The sequence below is a fragment of the Megalops cyprinoides genome, chromosome 23 (assembly GCF_013368585.1).
Source record: "Megalops cyprinoides isolate fMegCyp1 chromosome 23, fMegCyp1.pri, whole genome shotgun sequence".
In the NCBI taxonomy this organism is placed as follows: domain Eukaryota; kingdom Metazoa; phylum Chordata; class Actinopteri; order Elopiformes; family Megalopidae; genus Megalops; species Megalops cyprinoides.
Genome location: NC_050605.1, coordinates 22,296,794 through 22,317,120, shown reverse-complemented (window position 1 = coordinate 22,317,120; position 20,327 = coordinate 22,296,794). Strand labels below are relative to the sequence as shown.

Below are 20,327 nucleotides of genomic sequence, written 5' to 3'. Positions count from 1 at the left end.
AATAATGACTCAGATTACATTGTCAATGGCAAATGCTCAGTTCTGATTGTCTGAGTTGTATCTTGTCAACTGCCTTGGTTGTTCTACCAGCATTCAATTGCACCATAACCATAGTATAAATAGAAAAGTACACATTTCTTTAATAAATATTAGTGTAAATTTCAGCAATTTGAATAATTAATTCAATAATTCATCATACATTGAACATTTTCTCATTCAGCTGAGAAAAGGTTACTTTCTAAAGTGAACTAATGTGCAAATTTTCAAGTGTCAGTGAAATTTCAGTATGAGGTCTTTCAACTGTCATTTAACATTATTTCATTAAAGCCATACGATAATCTTGAAATTTTATATGTAAAAAGCACACCACTTAACACATAGCACGTCTTCATCAATACTTTTAATATTTTGTTTTACAAAAATAGTTTAATTTGAAAGGAGGTGCATAAAATGCAGCAACTACAGTACAGCAAAAAAGGAGGAAATTGGGGGTTTGTGGCGTAGCGCCGAGGGGACTGGCCTCTTCACCAGGAGGTTGCTAGCTTGAGCCATGAGTGGGGGCACTGTTGTGCCCCTTATCAAGGTGCTTAACATAAACTGCTTCAGTAAATATCCAGCCACATAAATAGATTAAAAAAACACAATCTATGCAAGACACACCAGATAATGGTGATGCGCATGTATGATTTCTGAGAGCCATCTTTGGTAACCCTCTCATTCCTATATGAAAGCATACTTTAAAACTATTTGTAAAACGTAAGAAAACAAAACTGGCACAGAAAGAAGGTGGAGGACGCTTTGTGTCACTGAAATTGATCAGACCACATTCAGGAATTGAGAGCCAGATCCTGCAGAGAAGTTAGCCATTTAGCAAGGGGTTATAGCTCATGTTGAACAAACTACAATACACAAGACTCCACCAAACATAGACTTCATCAGGAGACAAACTTTGCAGTCACCAGAAAACATCTGATAACTTGACAGAATCCAACTGTGAACATTCAAAGTCCCTTGTAACAGATGTTCGTAATGGTCATCAAATCACTTTGTCAAAATATGACAATACTGAACATCAACTATTTTCAAAAATGTACTAACCTTGTGACTGGCAGGAGCTCTTCCCCCACACTACTTCACACAAGCTCTTCCTACTGAATGATTAACAATCATGTTGAAGACTGGTCCACACTGTTTCTTATAAGCAGATATCCAACTTTCAAATCAGCACATATATGATATTAATGGAAATTTGTGGTAACATGGAGAAATTATAAATGCAATAGAAGTCTGGCAGTCAAAGCACTGTCATAAAAACAACATGTATACAGATATATTAATACATTAGTGCGCATACACACATACACAAACCAGTTTATGAACACTAACCCACTAGAAGAGCTGCAGTTCTTCAATGACATTACACAAATGAGGGCATGGTGGATGCCCCAAAGTGCAACTTAAAATCTCTGTCACCCCAATGGTTTTTACCATAGATGAGGCCTAACCTGAAAAATGAATTGCTTAGTGACGTAAAATTCACTAGGATTCAGCTGCTGATTTTCAGCACACCTGTGCAGTGCTGAAAGCAACGACAGGACCAACAGGTGAGACTCAGGAGAGACACAGCTTGCGCTGACACATGATGCTACGCACACCTGTAGCCATGATCTGTGAAGGACAAGGACTAAATGTCACACAGCCACATTGCCACAATCTACAACACTTGTGTATTTGAAATGCATCGGCTCGAATGCCTCGATGGACATGTCCAAGGAAAGCCATCATCCAGACATCCAACAGTCTTCCTATTTGAAATGACTGTCTCAATTGTTCAATGAAAAGCAAAACCCAAGACTTCTTTGTCTGGCCTAGTCAGTAGTCACCTTTCGGCAGTAACAGGTAGAAAGTGTTAAATGATGTATACAAGGCAATGTTGAGAAAAAAAACAAGCTAATCAGTGAAGCAATCAAGCTGTATTTCACCTATACTCAGTCCTTTCATAAAAAGGTGAAAAAAGTGTCATACAAAAACCAAAGGAATAAATATTAAATCTAAATGGCTTGATGCTCAAAGCAGCACGGCATCTCCTCAGCTTAAAATAACCCACTATTGTTTTGTAGTCTTTAAAATAAAGCGTACTGGAATGTTAGAACTCTGCCTAGCCCTCCCACTTGAACATTTTTCTAGAAGTTCGTAAAAGAGTGGATTTGCCCTCTGACAGGAAGTAAGGGGGGATGTATGTGGAGTCGTGTCCATCTCTGGAGATCCAGAATGAGGTTGGGCGTGTCGCTTCACTCTGCCACGCCCCCGACTCCGCCCTCCTGCTGGTCAGAGAGGTGGGCCTCCTGGTGCTGGCAGTGCAGCACTGCATCATGGATGGTGGGGAACACCTGCTCCGGGGTCACTTTGCCATCAAAGAAATTCAGAGTCCTGAGGAGTTCCAGCAAGTTCCCTGTTCATCACAGCACAGAGGGAGAAATGCCTTTCAGCTTGGTTCCAACAGGGGTCAGTAAACACCGGATCACGTCAGCACAGGGCTTAAAAGAAGCGTATCACCAAAGGGGCGGCATTCTGTAATCCGCATAACACTCATAGCAGAGGGCATTAGGCCACAGACAGGACAGCCACTTGCACTGAATTTCTTAATGAATAAAAATTAGAAAGATACTTACTGCTACACCCAGCAAGGAAAACATGTACATCAATCTCTGCATACTCCTTTATCACCTGCAGAGACAGAGGTCCCGGTTACATATGAAGCATATGGTCAGGTGCAGGGCAGAGAATGAGCAGAGACTGACCGGGAAGCAGTGAGGTCTGGGCTGGCAACTCACCGATTTGATGGCTTTGGCTCCCACAGAGTCGATGAAGTTGACTGGGGTGAAGTCCAGTATGATGGAATGGACCGAGCTGAGCGGCTCCAGGAACGAGCAGGTCTCCTCGGAGTCGGAATCCGCCAGCACTTCCGCTATGTGGCCGTTCTTCTGCAGCTCCGCCTCGCCCACCAGCTCATGCGTGACGCCCATCTCCACATCCTGCCACAGACACACATACTGTGAGGCCTACACCCCTCCTCTCCACCAATCACGGACAAGCTTCACAGCCACCACCCACCCCATCTCCACCAATTACAGACAAGCTGAACTGCAAACCCCTACTCTTCGAAAATCACAGATTCATGACAAACTGCTCCCCACTTAAACCACAAAAACTGTAATTATCCCTGCCTGATTTAAATCTGCATGTAAAGGAAAATTGACAATACTCTTATTTAGCTGACGCTCTTATCCTGAGCAACCTATATAAGTTTTTACATGGTATCCATTTATACAGCTGGATTTTTGCTGAGGCTATTGTGGGTTAAGTACCTTGCCAAAGGGTACAAAGGCAATGTCCCAGCAGGGAATCGAACCAGCAATCTCTGCAACTACCATATAAGAACTATTATATAAGAACAAAGAGCGAGAGTGTGTGAGATGAGACTGGTGAAGGTTAGGACAGTGGCGTCTCCAGACCATGAACTCACGAGTTTAACGACTGCTTTCCTCTCCTGGGGCGTGCCCTGCTCTCGTGCCTCCTTCTCCTTCCTCCGTTTCTTCTCTTTCCTCAGGCGAGACTTCCGTGCAGCCAGCAGCAACGTTGGGTCTACACCTGTCTGTGGGGCGCGGAGAGAGCACAGAGACTGCCTCAGACTACAGCGCACACCGCACTGCGTCTGAACACAGATTTCTTTCCCTTATAGACACAGTTTTGGGGGTAATAATTCAGAATGGCTCTGTGAATATAAATATGTTCCACAAGTTTTGCTGGAAGTACAATACCAGTCAAAAGTTTGGACACACCTACTCACAGAAGGGTTTTTCTTTATTTTTTACCTTTTTCCATATTTTAGAATAATAGTAAAGACATCAAAACTTTATAATAGTGTAAATGAGATTATGCAGTGACCTAAAAGTGTTAAATCAAAACAATCTTGTATTTTAGATTCTTCAAATTAGCCAAAAATAGAATTTCTTTTGGAAGGAAATTCATACACAGGCATTATCTTCACTATTTGTATTTGTCTAAGAAACAAACAAATTTCAAGCATTTAAGCATAAGTCAAATCAAAACGTCTTTGAATATATGTTTGCCATTATCTTAATCAGGTGTGTCCAAACTTTTGACCGGTAATGTATTACTATAGTTGACACTAGTGTGGAAAACTCAACTTTTTCCTGAAACTAAACGACGTGTAGGCCAGCACAAGCTCAGTCAGGTGTTTCCGTACCTTTTCCTTCAGGGCACTGACATAGAGCTCGCTGTTTGCAAAATAGATAGACGTGTTGGTGTGGAATATTTTAATCCCTCTATATTCAGTGGCCTGAAACAGAAAGACAGGGTGACAGAAACACAAGGTGAGTAACTCCATTTTTCCATGAATACATCAATCTCAATTGTGAAGTGTAAAAAAGAAAACATTTAAAACCCATTACCTCTTCATATTCTTCAACATCACAATACAGCCCTGTGTCTGGGATCTGACCAAGAATGATACTCTTTGGACTGTGGAACAAAGAAGACACTCAGGGTTGTGAATCCATTTGATGCTAATTCACTGCTTCTGAAAGGCAGACTGTATATTTAATTCATCAGCATTATGTGGAACACACCACAGGGTGGCCCAATGCATTCTACTACACGTCATACAAACAGCTGCATTTCGGCTCAGCTAGTGATTCTGATTCTACCTGTTATTAATGACTAAAGCTTCAGAATCAATCCTCAGTCTCTGATTAACTTTAACAAAATAGTGTTTCCTCTGACTGAACTCAAAAGGTACATTCTTTGCACTACAGATTCAAAGTTCACTTAAGAAGCATTCATATTTGCTTAATTTGCATATGCACAACTAGCAGCTTATTAGAAGAGGTGACATAACTGCTGGATTTGACTGAATCTATGACTGATCTTCATAATGACAGGACCACGTCTTGGAGGAGAGACAAATCCCTACCTTTGCGTCCTGTAAATGACAGTGAGGATGGTGAAACCAATGGCCACCAGAAGGCCATAGTCCAGGCCCAACAGAACTGACGCCACAAAGGACACCAACCAGATAGCCTGGAAGAGTCAGAGAACAGGATATTTCACATTGCTATCCTGCTTTACATAGAGAGGTTTTTGGGACAAAAGTCAACGACTCACATTCCAAATGACACTGGGCAGGTATGTGTTTTCAGAATTCCACTTATGCAAGCGATACGATGATTCAGCAGTTTTTAGTTTGCTTTTTTTTTTTTCTCCCCCCCCTACGTGACAGACTGAGAGGTGCACCTCTGTATCTCTGTATCAAGGTAAACAAACGCGGGCCTCCACAGCACAGTGGAAGGTTTGGCACAGTCCACATCTCTCATGAATGGAATGCTTGCTCCTTCCTGATTAAATAGCACATACTACAATCCCTCTCCAGCCTAGCTGCCTTTGATTGGGAATACGGAGCTTTGCCCCGCGGCACAATTACCTCCTAAGCTGTATCATGAGCTTCACTTCTACAGAGAGAGACTTGCGGATCAGGTCAGGCATAACGCTGTGTGATAACACCCATAATGCACCAAGACTACCCACTTTCATTTGAAGCCAAGCTGATCAGCAGAATAATATGTTCTGATGTAGGCATTCAGCATACTTTGGTCAGACTGGATTTTCTCACACATGTTCATCTGCCCCAAACTCACAGTTTCCAGGACACAGCATGTAAACCTGTTTCCTTATGATAGCTGTGACTATCATGTGACGTGTCCATACCAGAGTCACCTAACACAGCTGATTTCCAATTTATGGTTTGGTCTACCCGAAAGTAGAGTACTTCTGCTGCAGAATGGTTTAGACAGAAATGGAACCCAGCTGGGTACTACACAGCAAGGAGACAGTGTAGAGGCCACAACAGGAAAGGTGTGGAAAACACCACTGACAACAATGAATTCAACTGAACATGGCCGTTGGTGTGGGAGACCTTTGACTACACAGCCAGGCAGATTTCAGTGCTAATCTGGTCGGAGATGAAGTGTGTCCTGTTGGACAGAGAGGGGGCAGTGTGCTGTGATGAAAACTCACCAGCTCAATCTTGCTGGTTCTCCAGAGAGCTGGGATGTCCTTCAGCTGCTTGAACATGCCCACCAGGTTCACCATGATGACTGCGGCCAGCACGGTCTACAGAGACACAGCACACAGTCTGAGAAACACTTGCCACAGCCCTCGCAACTAGGGACGGGACACTGACGTTTACAGAACCCCATAACAAGGGGAGCTACCATGTGCCGTCAATCACTCATATGAGGCAGTCAAATTCTGCTCTCCACAGAGAAAGTCCATGATTGGTTCAGTTCAAGCAGAATGTCATTAAACATATAGTAGTGTAATATATAAGTTAACAAATATATGCATGTAGTAATTCAAGAGGCATGTGTAACATGTAAAAACAGGCAAAAGAAAATATTGATTACTGGTATGTTGCTCCACAGGGGAAAAAGGGAGTGCCGTCTGGCACGAATTGGCCAATAGCAAGTCTCCTGTAAATCTAATGTCGCTAAGCAACGAAGAAAGAGAGAACAGAGAACAGAGAAAGGACAACACACACACATGCACACACACACACACACACACACACACACACACACACAAAATAAGGCTTGGAGCTCAGGGCTTCAACCTTCTGAAAGTAAGAGGTTTCACATCTACTCCTACTTCAGGCAGAAGCTCAGATGACCACACCGGCACAGGTAGCACTCACCTGAGGCAGAGGCTCGAACACGAAGCCGATGGCAACCACCACCAACAGCACCACCAGAGATGCCAGCAGTCCTGCTATCTGTACACACACACACACACACACACACACAGATAAGATTTCCCAACATCCCCTCATGGCAGTCATTACTCATCAGTTACACACACTGCATTTTCATAGTGAACAAATCCAGCTTATCTTTATGGCTTTACAGCGGCAATAAGAGCTCCCTAATGAGGAACTTCATTTAGTTAAGCAGATAAAAACATCAGGGCAGCGCTGGAGAGACGTTCCCGTATCCTGATGCAGGAAGAGGAAACAGAAGCAATACAGAACACACTAAATAGTTCAGGTTCTGTGAGTAAAACTCCTGTATGCTGCTACTGAGATTCCTGGGCTGTGTGTTGGCTCTGTGAATGATGTATATACCCCAGACTGCATTACCTGTGTTTTCCCCCCTGTGCTCTCCTGTACCAGGCTGCGGGACATGGAGGAGGTAACCACAAAGGTGTGGAAGAAAGAGCTGGTGAGGTTACAGACGCCCAGGGCTATCAGCTCCTGAAACGACAGGTGAGGTTTAAACAGAGTGGCCTGGTCTCAGTTCCCGAAACACCAAGCACCCTTAGAATGGTGACCTTAACTCTGCTTCTGAAATGCCAGGTACCATTATGACAGAGTGGTCTCACCCCACAGTGCCAATTTCACCCAGAGAGACAAACTGCTACAGCTCACCTGGTTGCCCTCAACTCTGTATCCATGCTTAAGCGCAAAGATCTTGGCCAGGGAGATCCCCATGGAAAAGGCCACGATGGCGATGGCGACGGCATCTGTGATTACGTTCGGAATAATAGAGAAATCTGGGACAACGGGTGGAAGAAGCCTAGAAATCAGAAGAAAGAAAGTGATCTTTCAATCGATTACCATCCATCTTCTTCCAATTGATCTTCTCTACGACCTTAACGACAGTTATGTCTATACTGCTGTAGTTCAACTCACAGTGCTTACAGGATTTTTACAGTTTATAGTATTTTTTCTTTGCAGAAACAGATTTTTTACCCTGTAGGAATTGTCCCAACGACATCCACGTTGTAGTTTTCGTACAACTGCATCCCGTAGGAGACCCCTGTTGAAACGATCACCTGTGTCCCAAAAGACAGAGGAGTCACCACTGTGAGGTCAAACAGGAAAGACCGGGAAAGCGCCGTGCCGAAATAACGCTTTTGTGACGTCACCCACCACGATGATCTCCCCAGGAATGGGCACCGGCAGCTTCTTCTTGAAGCGGTCGTTGATGTCCTTCACCCCGTACAGGAACACGATGCACACGAGTCCCACCACGAGCGTGGCGATATTAGTGCTGGCGATGTCCTTCAGGACCGCAACAACACTCTGCGCATAGACAACGCATCAGCAAATCAAAAACCCTTTCGTTACATTACATTACATTACATTACTGTCATTTAGCGGACGCTCTCATCCAGACCGACTCACATAGGTTACAATTTTACATGTTAAACATTTACACAGCTAAATATTTACTGAGGCAATTGTGGGTTTAGTAACTTGCCCAAGGGCACAACAGCAGTGGTCCAGCGGAGAATCAAACCAGCAACCTTTCGGTTCTGAGCCCTGCTCCATACCACTGCACCACACTGCTGCCTTTCAGTGAGATACTGAGCTTGTGCATTTAGAGTGTTGAGTGACAGGTAACTGACATGAAATTAAATAATTATTGTCCCTTTAGACTTTGAGAGTCCACAATGATACCACAGCGAAAGCAATTAAGTAACCAGGTAGGTAGGAACGTAAGTGGAAAACAAATATAATGATGGTTAGCTGGCAAATGTGAGCAGTCATACAGTCAGGGAGTGGTTATACAGGGAGCGGTCACACAGTCAGTGAGTGGTTATACAGGGAGCGGTCACACAGTCAGTGAGTGGTTATACAGGGAGTGGTCACACAGTCACACAGTCAGTGAGTGGTTCTACAGGGAGTGGTCACACAGTCACACAGTCAGTGAGTGGTTATACAGGGAGTGGTCACACAGTCACACAGTCAGTGAGTGGTTCTACAGGGAGTGGTCACACAGTCACACAGTCAGTGAGTGGTTATACAGGGAGTGGTCACACAGTCACACAGTCAGTGAGTGGTTATACAGGGAGTGGTCACACAGTCACACAGTCAGTGAGTGGTTCTACAGGGAGTGGTCACACAGTCACACAGTCAGTGAGTGGTTACACAGGGAGCGGTCACACAGTCACACAGTCAGTGAGTGGTTACACAGGGAGCGGTCACACAGTCAGTGAGTAGTTCTACAGGGAGCGGTCACACAGTCAGTGAGTGGTTATACAGTGAATGGTCACACAGTCACTGAGTGGTTATACAGTGAATGGTCACACAGTCACTGAGTGGGTATACAGTGAATGGTCACACAGTCAGTGAGTGGTTATACAGTGACAGGCCTCTGTGCTGAAGAGTGAGGCCTCTGCAAGGTTAGGAAGAGGGACACTCACATACACAGCAGAAAGGGTGAAGGTTAGGGGTTAGAGTTAGGGAGAGGGACACTCACATACACAGCGGACAGGGTGAAGGTTAGGGGTTAGGGAGAGGGACACTCACATACACAGCGGACAGGGTGAAGGTTAGGGGTTAGGGAGAGGGACACTCACATACACAGCAGACAGGGTGAAGGTTAGGGGTTAGAGTTAGGGAGAGGGACACTCACATACACAGCAGACAGGGTGAAGGTTAGGGGTTAGGGTTAGGGAGAGGGAGACTCACATACACAGCGGACAGGGTTAGGGTTAGGGGTTAGGGAGAGGGACACTCACATACACAGCAGACAGAGTGAAGGTTAGGGGTTAGGGTTAGGGAGAGGGACACTCACATACACAGCAGACAGGGTGAAGGTTAGGGGTTAGGGTTAGGGAGAGGGACACTCACATACACAGCGGACAGGGGTCCGCTGAAGCGGCTGGTCTTGACGCCCAGCAGGTACTTGAGCTGTGAGATGAAGACGTGGACGGAGGCCGCCGTGGTGAAGCCCCGCACCAGCGGCTCCGTCAGGTAGATGGCAACAAAGCCGAAGCGCAGCAGGCCCAGGACCAACTGCATGGAGAGGAGGAGGAGGAGGAAGAGGAAGATGAAGCTCCGTCAGCCATGTTCAGCTCTGAGCTGACTGACTATGCATCTGGGTTTTAAGCACATGTGAAATAAATAAAGAAGCTGTTGGCTGCAGTATACAGTCTTCTATCATGAGTGGTTCACACTGATGACACGCTGACATGAGTTTCTATAACACAGTCATTGTCAGCGAAGGGAAAGTTTCCCATGGGCCTCTGCGGCAAAGGTGACTCACCTGGATGATGCCCACTATGCAGGTGACAGCTACGGCCACCTGGACCCTCCTGGCGTCTCGGGCCTCTGTGTCCAACACGGTGGACGAGTTGGTGCCGTTGAGGACTTGCACGTAAAACATGGAGTCAGGGGCCTCCCTCACGGTCACGCCCCCGATCATCAGACTGATAACGGCGAAGGTGCCTGCAGGTGCGGGGAGTAAAGCACACCTGAGACGGAGGGGACAGGTAGCAGCGGGTTCACACCTCAGCTCTGTTTGGCCAAGGGCACGACCTCACCTGCTTCAGTCAATACGCAGTTTCGTAAGCGGACACTCAGAAAAACAGAAGCTATGCAGGTCACTGTGGATAAGCGCTGACGCTAAGCAAATAAATTAAGTAACACCACGTACGACCCACGTGAAAACACACACTCCGACTGTTATGTGACCATCATGTGGCAGCACACTCGAGGAGAGGACAGGTGGCCTGAACATGATGGCTTCCTCCTCCTCTCATCTCCTCTGACCACACTACTCACACAAGCTAAATTACCCGGGAAACTGTGAATAGTCAAAGTCAGTCTGGACTGTCAGACCTTTTCAGGACGAAAGTCCTGTTATCAACGTGTAGTGCTCTCCCTCATCTCATCTGTGTAGGAGTAGGCTGAGCCAATCAGGGCTGCTATCAGTGGACACCTGAGCCAATCAGGGCTGCCATTAGGGAACAACAGAGCCAATCAGGGCTGCTATCAGTGGACACCTGAACTAATCAGGGCTGCCATTAGGGAACAACAGAGCCAATCAGGGCTGCTATCAGTGGACACCTGAGCTGAACAGAGCTGCTAACAGGTGATACCAGAGCCAATCAGGGCTGCTATCAGGAGACACCTGAGCCAATCAGTTATCACAGCAAGGCTGGAGGCTATTTATGGAATGAAAGCCACAGAGCTCTACACAGCTGGTGACGTGCGGGACGAGTGGTCAGTTCAGACACTGCTGTCGAAACTGAAGCATGCGGTGGGCTAACAGGACCAGGCATGCCTCTGGGGAAGGAATAGCACTAACACTTGAACCAGAGCCCAGTTATGTCCCGTTTGATGCCAGAACTGCGAGAGAGCGACAGAGGGGGGAGAGCTCTTAGAGGGGACACTTCTTTTGAACAGCAGTGTTTTATGGTATCATTTACAGACTTATTGCAAATGTTTGCTGTCCAATTAAAGCGGTCCCACTGAAAGGAGAAGAAGAGTTAGAATCATGGGTTCCCATATACCACTCAGACCACAAAGGTCTATTAGCCCCTCTGGAAATGTCAGGGAGACTGAATCACTTGACTTCACTCAGTGCTGCTGGTCCTCTCAACCCCAGCCAGCTGCCTCCACCACAGCCTGCATCATACCCATCCGCCGGGTTTTTTGCCGTTGCATAGTAACTTTTGTGTTTCTCAATGCAGGCAGAAAAACAGGGGTGCAGAAAGTTAAAGAGCATGACTGCCACTTCCCGGAGAGAGCCGCAGGGGTGAGGCGGGGGGGGGGGGGCTGGGGGGGTAGGGGGTGGGGGAGGGGGACGGTTGGCACAGACAGTGGAAAGTGTAGTTTGGGACACAGGGTTAGGGGAGAGGGGGGAGGGGTGTTAAGAGGAGGGTCCGGCCATGACGGGGGAATAAAAATCAAGTCAACAATATTTATTCCTGCTGAGAGCACTGGTGAAGGTCAGGAGAGACGCATGGCGGAGCAGGAAAAACAATTCCCCCAGAGACAAAGCTTCACCAGCAGCCTCTCTGTCTGCGCCCCCCCTACACCCCCCCCCTACCCCCCGGCATTACGCAGTGCTCAGCGAAGCTGTTATGAAAATTAGGGATTTACTGCTCTCTGTCTGACACAACCTCTTCCACAGCTTTACGGGCAGAGCAAGGCTAGAGGCAGGAAAGAGGAAGTCAGCCTGTTTCGGTTTTTTACCCGCTGCCTTCCTGAACGGCCGTGCCTGACAGTGATAGATGGTCTTGTGCTGATGAGAACACGAGTAAAGCTGGATGAAAGGGCGAGTCAGGCTAACGGAGCTGTGTACCATGTGACACTGTGTCACAGTCATGAGAGGGGGGCACTGAAATGACATTTCCACTCATATACTTCAATAGTAGGTCAGCTATACCTGAGGCATCTCCACTGATACACCTTAGCTGTTGGTCAGCTATACCTGAGGCAAGTCTGGGGTGATTCCACAGCATACCGACTGCGGCTGGCAGTCTAGCGGTGAAACCACATGAGCCATGCGGAAGTAAGATGTTCATGCAGTAAATTAAGCACAACAGCCTCACACATTTACTGCTAAACAAACATTATTGGCAGCTGTTGGCTGCACCGAATCAGTTTAAGTTGAAAGAAATTCTGGGGACAGCACCTAAGCAACAGATGGGAGTCATTCAGTTAAAATGCAAACTGCCGTATTAGGCCTTATTTGAATGTGCATGTGCGTGTACACACACACACACACACACACACACACACACAACAGAGGCAGGTCAGACACTGAGCTCAGGAGCAGACCTAACACAGGCAGGTGAGCAGGTGGAGCAGCACCCAGAGGACCAGCTTACCTATAGATATGTGTCTGGAGGTTCCAAAGAAGGTGTAGAGCAGGACCGGGTAGAAGGAGGAGTACAGGCCGTACACCGGAGGCACAGCTGCCAGCATTGCGTAGGCCAGACCTGAGGGAGGAGAGCATCGTTACAGCACCACAGCACAGTCCCATGCACAATTACACCTCCATCCCATCCACACAGCGTACACATCTACACAGCCTAAACAATTACACCTTTACCCAATCCACACAGTGTACACATCTATATCTCTACCCCATACACAGCATACCTGTCTACACAAGTACACCCCCATCCCTTCCATACAGGGTACACATCTACGCAGCCTAAACAATTACACCTTTACACAATCCACACAGCGTACACACCTACACATCTACACAATTACATCTCTACCCCATCCACACAGCACACACATCTACAGTTACACCTCTACCCCATCCACACAGCATACACATCTACACAATTACATCTCTACCCCATCCACACAACGTACATATCTACACAGCCTAAACAATTACACCTTTACCCAATCCACACAGCGCACACATCTATAAAGTCTATACAATTACTCCTCTATCCATCCACACAGCATACACATCTACACAACCTACATAATTACACCTACACACATTTATATGATGTAAACATCTATAAACAACTGCACATCTCTGCAACATGCACACCTAAACAGAGTGAACACCTATACAGTACATCATACAAGTCTACACAGTGGACACAACTATGAATCTACACAGCAATACAGTGTACACAACGACACAGTTACATGCCAACATCCTCGTTCTGCAGCTAATCTTTATTGTTCAGGAAATAATTCCATGGAATGTTTCCAAAATTTCTGCATCAACACCACAGCATGAGTCCAGCGATTTATCAAGGAAACCAGATATTATTATATTATATAAGATCTTAGGATCTTAATGGCCACTTACAACAGGTTTACAATCATGTCATTCTTGGAAAACCACAGAGATTTTGGATTTTCCAGGAATTCCTTACGATGGATCTGAATGTTCTTTGCCACTTGCATAACATGAAAAAAGTGACGTCAGATTGTAAAATAATAAAAGGGAATTATTCATTGTGCAATGACTCCATCATTCTATCTTCATACCTTGAGTAACTGAGTAATAACCACACAGACACCACACCATTTGCAACATCTAACTACATCTAACAACTCAAACGACAATTACTAAATTATACATAATCAATCTGAAAAAAACACCTGCTTAAGATAGATCCTCATTGCATTGTTTTGAATAGAAGGTATAAGCGTGGTTTGTAAACACATGTGGGAACGTCTAGTTGAACACGACAGTTTAGAAACAATTACAAGCCATTTTTTCCCCAGGGTGTGTGTGTGTGTGGGTTCCATAGTTGGGTTGTTAATAAAAACCAGCATGGCTGCGTTTCAGAGTCATCTCAGAGCGCCAAAATCACAGGGATAATCAGCGGCTGGCACCATTCCCTCAATGAGGCAGCTGCACAAACAGGTTTCTGAATGCGCGTGACGTAAAATCGGAAAGCCACACAGGTGGGATTCGCCGCCGCACCTGCGCGGCAGGTAGAAATGAAATGAATAATTATCATCACAGGTAACTCCCCCCACTATTCAGAGGTGTTGTGCCGTGATGTCGGGCACGTCTGTGGTGTCTTGGTTTTGTCTTCCTGTGTCTGATTGTTTAATTTAAAACCCGAGCAGTGCTGAGGACGTGCAGCTCTCCAGCACTGGCCATCTGATAGGAGCCCACCCGTGTCCTATCAAAATATCACACATATCAGGCGTAGGTGTTGCAGAAATCACTTCTGCAACAGAAAAAGCTACACCTCCCCTTGTGAGCCAGGCAGGTACTTTTAATTTGCGCTTAAACACACCTCGACCCTCATCCTATCAACATTTGTCCAACTCTGACCAGCAGTTAAATGCAAGTGGCAATTTTTTTCTTTCACAAATACACAGTCTGGCAAGTTGACTGAAATGGGAGAGAAAAGAAAACACTTGAACCAGAGCCCAGTGTTTATATTGAAAAGCAGTAAGACTTTGCATAGCACTGCAAGCCAAAAGAAACCCAGGCCCCAAGCCCCTGCCGGCTCCGCCAGCTCGTCTCTGCTGACCTTGAGGTAGCTGCATGACCCCTGTGCTGATGCCCGAGACGACATCGCCGAACAGGTACTCTCTGACGGGGTAGGACGGGAGCCACGTGAGAATGGGCAGGAAACTGAACAGGATGGACCTGGCCCTCTCCGAGGAGCATCTGCGGGAGTCAGAAAACAGGACAGAGCAGCGTTATCTCACACCCCGAAAAACCCACCCCGCCTCCCTCTGCGCCGCAAAAACAACAGCAGCAGGAAAGCTGAAGTACAGTCACGGGTTTGACACTTCACCCAGATTAATCTGCGGCGCACCCACCCAAGACGGGATCTAATTCCACTTTCAATCAAAGTGATATTACACGGTGACACCGAGTTGTGGAATGACGTCATACCTGTACACACTGCAGTGCAATTCCCCTGAGGGCGTGCTCTGCCATCAGATTTAATTTGCACTGAATATCCGCCATATACAATGCTTGTGACAAGAATGATACGACAGCTGAGATGAGCAATCATGCAACCGCACAAATGCACCTCATGACGGAAACCCCAATGTGTTCAAACACATGTGCTATGTCATACAGCGACAGATCTCACCGGAAATACCTGCTCTGGAAAAGAGAGAGCGGAAAAAAAAAAAAAAAAAAAAACAAGACTCATGCTGACTATCTTACATTACCTTGGAGACATGACAACCTGCTGCTTATCTCAGAAATATTACTCATATTTGTTTCACCATACGCAAAACGTTTTGTTGTATTGGGCAGGTAGCCAGGCTGGGGCTGCCTCCAGCTCAAACAGCTTTGGAGATCAGGTGATGCCCCCACTCCTCTCTCCCATCCACAGAACTTCCTGATCACTGGGGGGCACTGCATAATTACCACTTCCTGTCAGACACCACAGACTCTCACGTGTTGAACAGAGGCTACTACAACCCTCACGACAAGCAGAAGATATGATCTGAGGAGGGAGATAACACACAAGCGCAACTCCACACGTGGAAAGAGCTACAGCACAAGTCCATCACAGCAGATCACTCCAGAATTCACAATCACCAAGCTCAAAGCAATGTGGAAAAAAGGCCATCACCGGCAAACTGAAAAGCAGTGTAAATATACTCCAGTTGCCAGCCACTCATTTGAAATTTTAACCGCAAAGCCACCGGTACTCATCGCATAAGACCTTGTGGCTCAATTTACAGCTAACCTAGACCCAGTGGCCTCAAAAAACTGTAAATAAAATATATGGAATAAAAGCACAAAAGTTAATTTACAGAACAACAAAGGTAAGAACAACCTTTGAATAAAAAGTGTCACATAACTGAACAACTGCTTCTTTCAGAACTGAAAGCTCAAAACTGCCGTTTCACTCCTTCAGCTCTGATTACAGTGTTTCTTTAATCATTGACCCGGGGGGGGACACCACAGAAGAGTGGTGGTGGGGGGAGGGGGTTACCACACACCTACCGTAGCTGCTCTTTCAGCCTCTGGCTGATGGATTTCGGCGTCCTCTCCTTCCTGTGCAGGAGCTGGGTTTGGATGTACCCCTCATGGTACACTGGGCGCTCCACGCGATACATCAAGCTTCCGGAAACATCCTGGCCTGGCGTTACATGGTCCATACCAGAAACGGCAACCGCATGGCAGGGGGCGGGAGACGGGGCCAGGGTTGGTTGCCTCTCTGCTCTTCCTGTTCCTGTGCGGGGCCCAAAAGGAGAACGGGCACACAGACGTCAGGGAACTAACGACATGACCTCCCAGGGAGTCAGCCCCACCGGAGCCTGCTTTTAATTAAAGACGCTTACAGAGAAAAACAGTTTACGGAGAACCCAGGTTACCCAAAATTCTTGTCTTTCTGCCATCATGGTGAATTCTCATTGGTTACGAAGAATCAAGAAAAAAGAGGGTGCAATTAACGGCTTTGTCACTTAGCTACAAGTGACGGCAACCCAGCATACGTGCGGCAATACTACGTATCAAATTAGTCAGAATCAAAACTCTTTACAAGCTTTGCCCAAAATAAACCTTGTACAGTGAAGTCCATAATGCAGCTTATGTGACTGCACCAGAACATTTCTATTTATGAAGCTGAAATATGAATTTCTACAACAGTGTTAACAAATAAGGGCCCAGTCTTAACAAATCAACATTTTTTTCCACAGAAAAAAAAAATTTCAAACAGAAAATTTCAATTTCACACATTTTAAACACACACAACTCTTTTCAGGAAAACATCGCTTTGGTAAAGGGAGGAATCCCTGTGCAATTAATCCCTTGTCTGATGTCACAATGATCTACACACATTAGAATGGCTTGTATTCAGAAAACTCCATCTAGCAACCTCTATTAATACCTTTGCCAAAGCATATGGATCCTCACGATGCTATGCACACACTTGTCACCTCTGTGTGCAGCCCTGACCTGTAAATAAACCAGAACTACGCAGTATGTTGGAAACACGGCTTCTGCTGGGGCATATCTGGACTAAGTCCAAAGAACAGCAAACAAGCCGTATCAGGTTCCAAAACAGCAGGTGACGCACAGTAGCTCAACAGAGGAAATAAAACGCTGTACACAGTGGTCATTTTGCCTCTGTCCAGGAACTCTTTTCAATTTAACTTACAAACAAGACACACACGTGACTGCTCTTGCCCTTTGACGCTGACTTCACACCTGTGCATCAGACAGAATCAAGTGTAATCTGCAAGTCATTTTGGGACTGACCTTGGTGTCTGACCTTTGGTGTCCTTTTGAGATTCCTTTGTAATTTTACTTAAATTTGTTGTGTTGGGAAAACTTCACGCATTTTGAAAATTATTTTTGAGATTGACAACATTCATAGTCATTTCTGCCATTTTTGTACATGCCAAGACTACCCTGAAGATAGTTATTTTTGATCAACACAAGGTCACAATCTTGTGGTCATATTTAAGCTTCTTGTGATCTGTAATGTATTCACAGTCTTCAAGGTTTGATGGGAAGTACAGTCTATCAATTTACTAAATGTTACCATTTTAATAAAATTATACTGCAACAAGCAATATTTTACTGCACAAACTCAGAAAAGACCTCTTGTAGTTTTTGTAGAAACAGAGATTTTGTAAATATTAAGATAGTTGGCAGGGGGTGGGAGGAGCTGTAAGGTTAGGGGGATAACTGGGCTATCCAACAAACAGAATATTAAATTGCTTTCCTTGGATTCCTGGAACCACAGTCCGAATGGTAACGTGAGTGGTGTCCTTTTGCTCTTCCTGTTGATGGAAAAGGATCTGCTTTGTCAAGACTTTGTTCCCTGATGGAGGAATATCATCAATTCTTTGATAAGAGATGACGACAGAGAGTGTGCAGCTGGATGGAGGCAGCTCAATTTTACCTCCGATGTTTTTGTTTTAGGAAATGCTCCAGCACACGGCTTCATATTCTACAGTGACAACACCCCTGATTTCTTCAAAACTAGTTTTTCTGGCTCAGCAGATACAGCAAACCTAGACTCCATGATATTTCAAGAAGCCCGGACTGTCCAACTTTTCCTACGAGTGTCCTTCCAGCACTTGGAAACCAAGTATATATCTGTCGCCTGGAAACAGCAGAACTCTGTCGTTAGACAAACTTCACCTGGAAGTGAAGCAATAATATGTGAAACCTCAACACATGAGGCTGGTCTGCCGACGACGGTGTGAGCAATGCTAGAGATGAGAACTCCGTTTCTGGCTGATGGGAGAAACGGAGATGTACTTCAGCACCGTGGGGCAGAGGCTTGACCACCTCGCCAAATTTGAGCGTACTGACCTTTGAGAGATGACTACTTTTAACTTTTATCTGGCAGCCTTCCTTCTCAGATAAGACATGTACCCCGTGTCATCATTTTAGATCCCATTCGCTTCCTAATGGCACACCGGCATCAGAGCTAGGCTATTTAAACGGACCTGCACCTCGATATCAAGTGACCCGACATCATGCCCTGGATGAAAGCAGAACGCTTTCTTCCTGAAATAAAAAATGGAAGTAACGTTTCCACTGCGAGACGCGAGGACACATCAGTATTCACTCACTGTCAGCTTTAAACCTGAACGCAGTTCAAATTCAAGAATGCTAAAAGGGCAAGTTCAAGAACAGTTTACCTCACCCCATCTCAGCATCAGTAATGAGAGAATGTCATTTACTCATTACCGGCAGCTAACCAGTTAGCTTTAAAAAGAGTACTGTATACTACGTACCATGGTAAATCACCGCGTTACCATCCCCGATCTTACCTGTAACATCCCACCATCCGTATTTGACAAATACTAGCTAGCTAACGGTTAGCTAACGAGCACGCTAGTTAAGCTAGCTAACGCTGGCAAGATGATTATCTATGCCTTCGTATAAAAACAACAAAAGTTGATGGAGCGCTCCGGGTATTAGTGACATATATTGTTTTTTATCAATAAAATATTATAGGTTTAAAATAATGGAATATAAATTTTCACAAATAGATTAAATTAGCTATCTGGGAAGCAAGCTACCAAACTATGACGGATGTGAAGGCGAGGATAGTTCTTATGATCCGTATTTCTCTTCGTATGTAGGGAGTGCAAAACTGAGAAAAGCAATGTATGGTGATCGCTTACCTTTTTTTTCCAAACGTTACCTAGGATGTCACAGGCGTACACGAATTGAACTTCAGTGGGAAACCGCGCATCCAGTCTCCGGTTACAGTTTAATACCACAGTGCCCTTTAACTACCGACGGCAGCTGCTGACTCCCGGGCCGCGCTGAGCTGAATACATGTAACCAGTACATACTTCTATCTAGTAAGGCTACATAGCTGGGTACGTCATTCACACATCAGCATCATGGGACTTGTAGTTTGAGCTGATATCAGGAAGCGGTACGCCTTGCTGTGGAGGATATCTGAAGAGCCCGCTCTGATGACACGCTCCTTGAATATATGTATGCGTATAAATCTATATTCATTCCAGGTCTAGCTTGACAACGAGGTTCTGAACCTCGAGAGACCTGTTGATTATTATTGTTTTTTCTTTTTTCTAAAGAATGGACATGACCGTACGTTTGATCACGGGTTGGTGGTTTTGCATCACGCGAGGTGGGAGAACAGCCGGCGATCCAAGTGACGCACAGAGAGCTCCACTGCTGGCGCCGCCGGTGATTGAGATGCACTGGAGGAGAGTCGGCTGCGGTCTCCGGTGGGACAGCGTAAACACAGAGTCCGCTGTGTACCTAGTGTCCTATACCGGTCACGTCCTGTACTCTGAAAAGATTCAGTAATAAAAATCCTCGAGAACTTTATTTAAAATTTTGGTTGTTCAAGGCTCTCAAATAGCATATTCATACTCATTTTAAAATGCATTCAATTATTTAAATACTGGCAGTGATTTATAATTATGTGCACAGAATCCCAAGCATTAAGGCAAAGGCATCGACTGCCATGCAACTTATTGTTAAGAAAATATAGAAACGTGCGAAAGTGCGCCCTCTTGTGGATTTTTTTGAAAGGCTAAAATCAGG

At 45.5% G+C, this 20,327-nt stretch overlaps 1 protein-coding gene across 2 annotated transcripts; it reads right to left on the bottom strand.

Moving 5' to 3' along the window:
- Window positions 1-389: 389 nt before the first annotated feature.
- Window positions 390-19,610, bottom strand: slc26a5 (solute carrier family 26 member 5). 2 transcript variants are annotated; one of them, XM_036518111.1, is made up of 19 exons: window positions 19,430-19,610; window positions 16,287-16,509; window positions 14,842-14,981; window positions 12,700-12,810; window positions 10,128-10,309; window positions 9,713-9,877; window positions 8,006-8,158; window positions 7,826-7,908; window positions 7,502-7,649; window positions 7,214-7,327; window positions 6,773-6,850; window positions 6,097-6,192; window positions 4,997-5,103; window positions 4,476-4,545; window positions 4,271-4,363; window positions 3,527-3,655; window positions 2,835-3,035; window positions 2,673-2,727; window positions 390-2,452 (listed from the first exon to the last, which is right to left on the bottom strand). In XM_036518111.1, the coding sequence occupies exons 2-19, from the start codon at window positions 16,439-16,441 to the stop codon at window positions 2,292-2,294; spliced, it is 2,241 nt and encodes a 746-aa protein (XP_036374004.1). In that variant the 5' UTR covers window positions 16,442-16,509; window positions 19,430-19,610; the 3' UTR covers window positions 390-2,291. The 2 variants fall into 2 exon arrangements, with proteins under 2 accessions (XP_036374004.1, XP_036374003.1); XM_036518110.1 differs by having other exon boundaries at window positions 16,287-16,515; window positions 19,430-19,608.
- Between the last annotated feature and the right edge of the window lie 717 nt (window positions 19,611-20,327).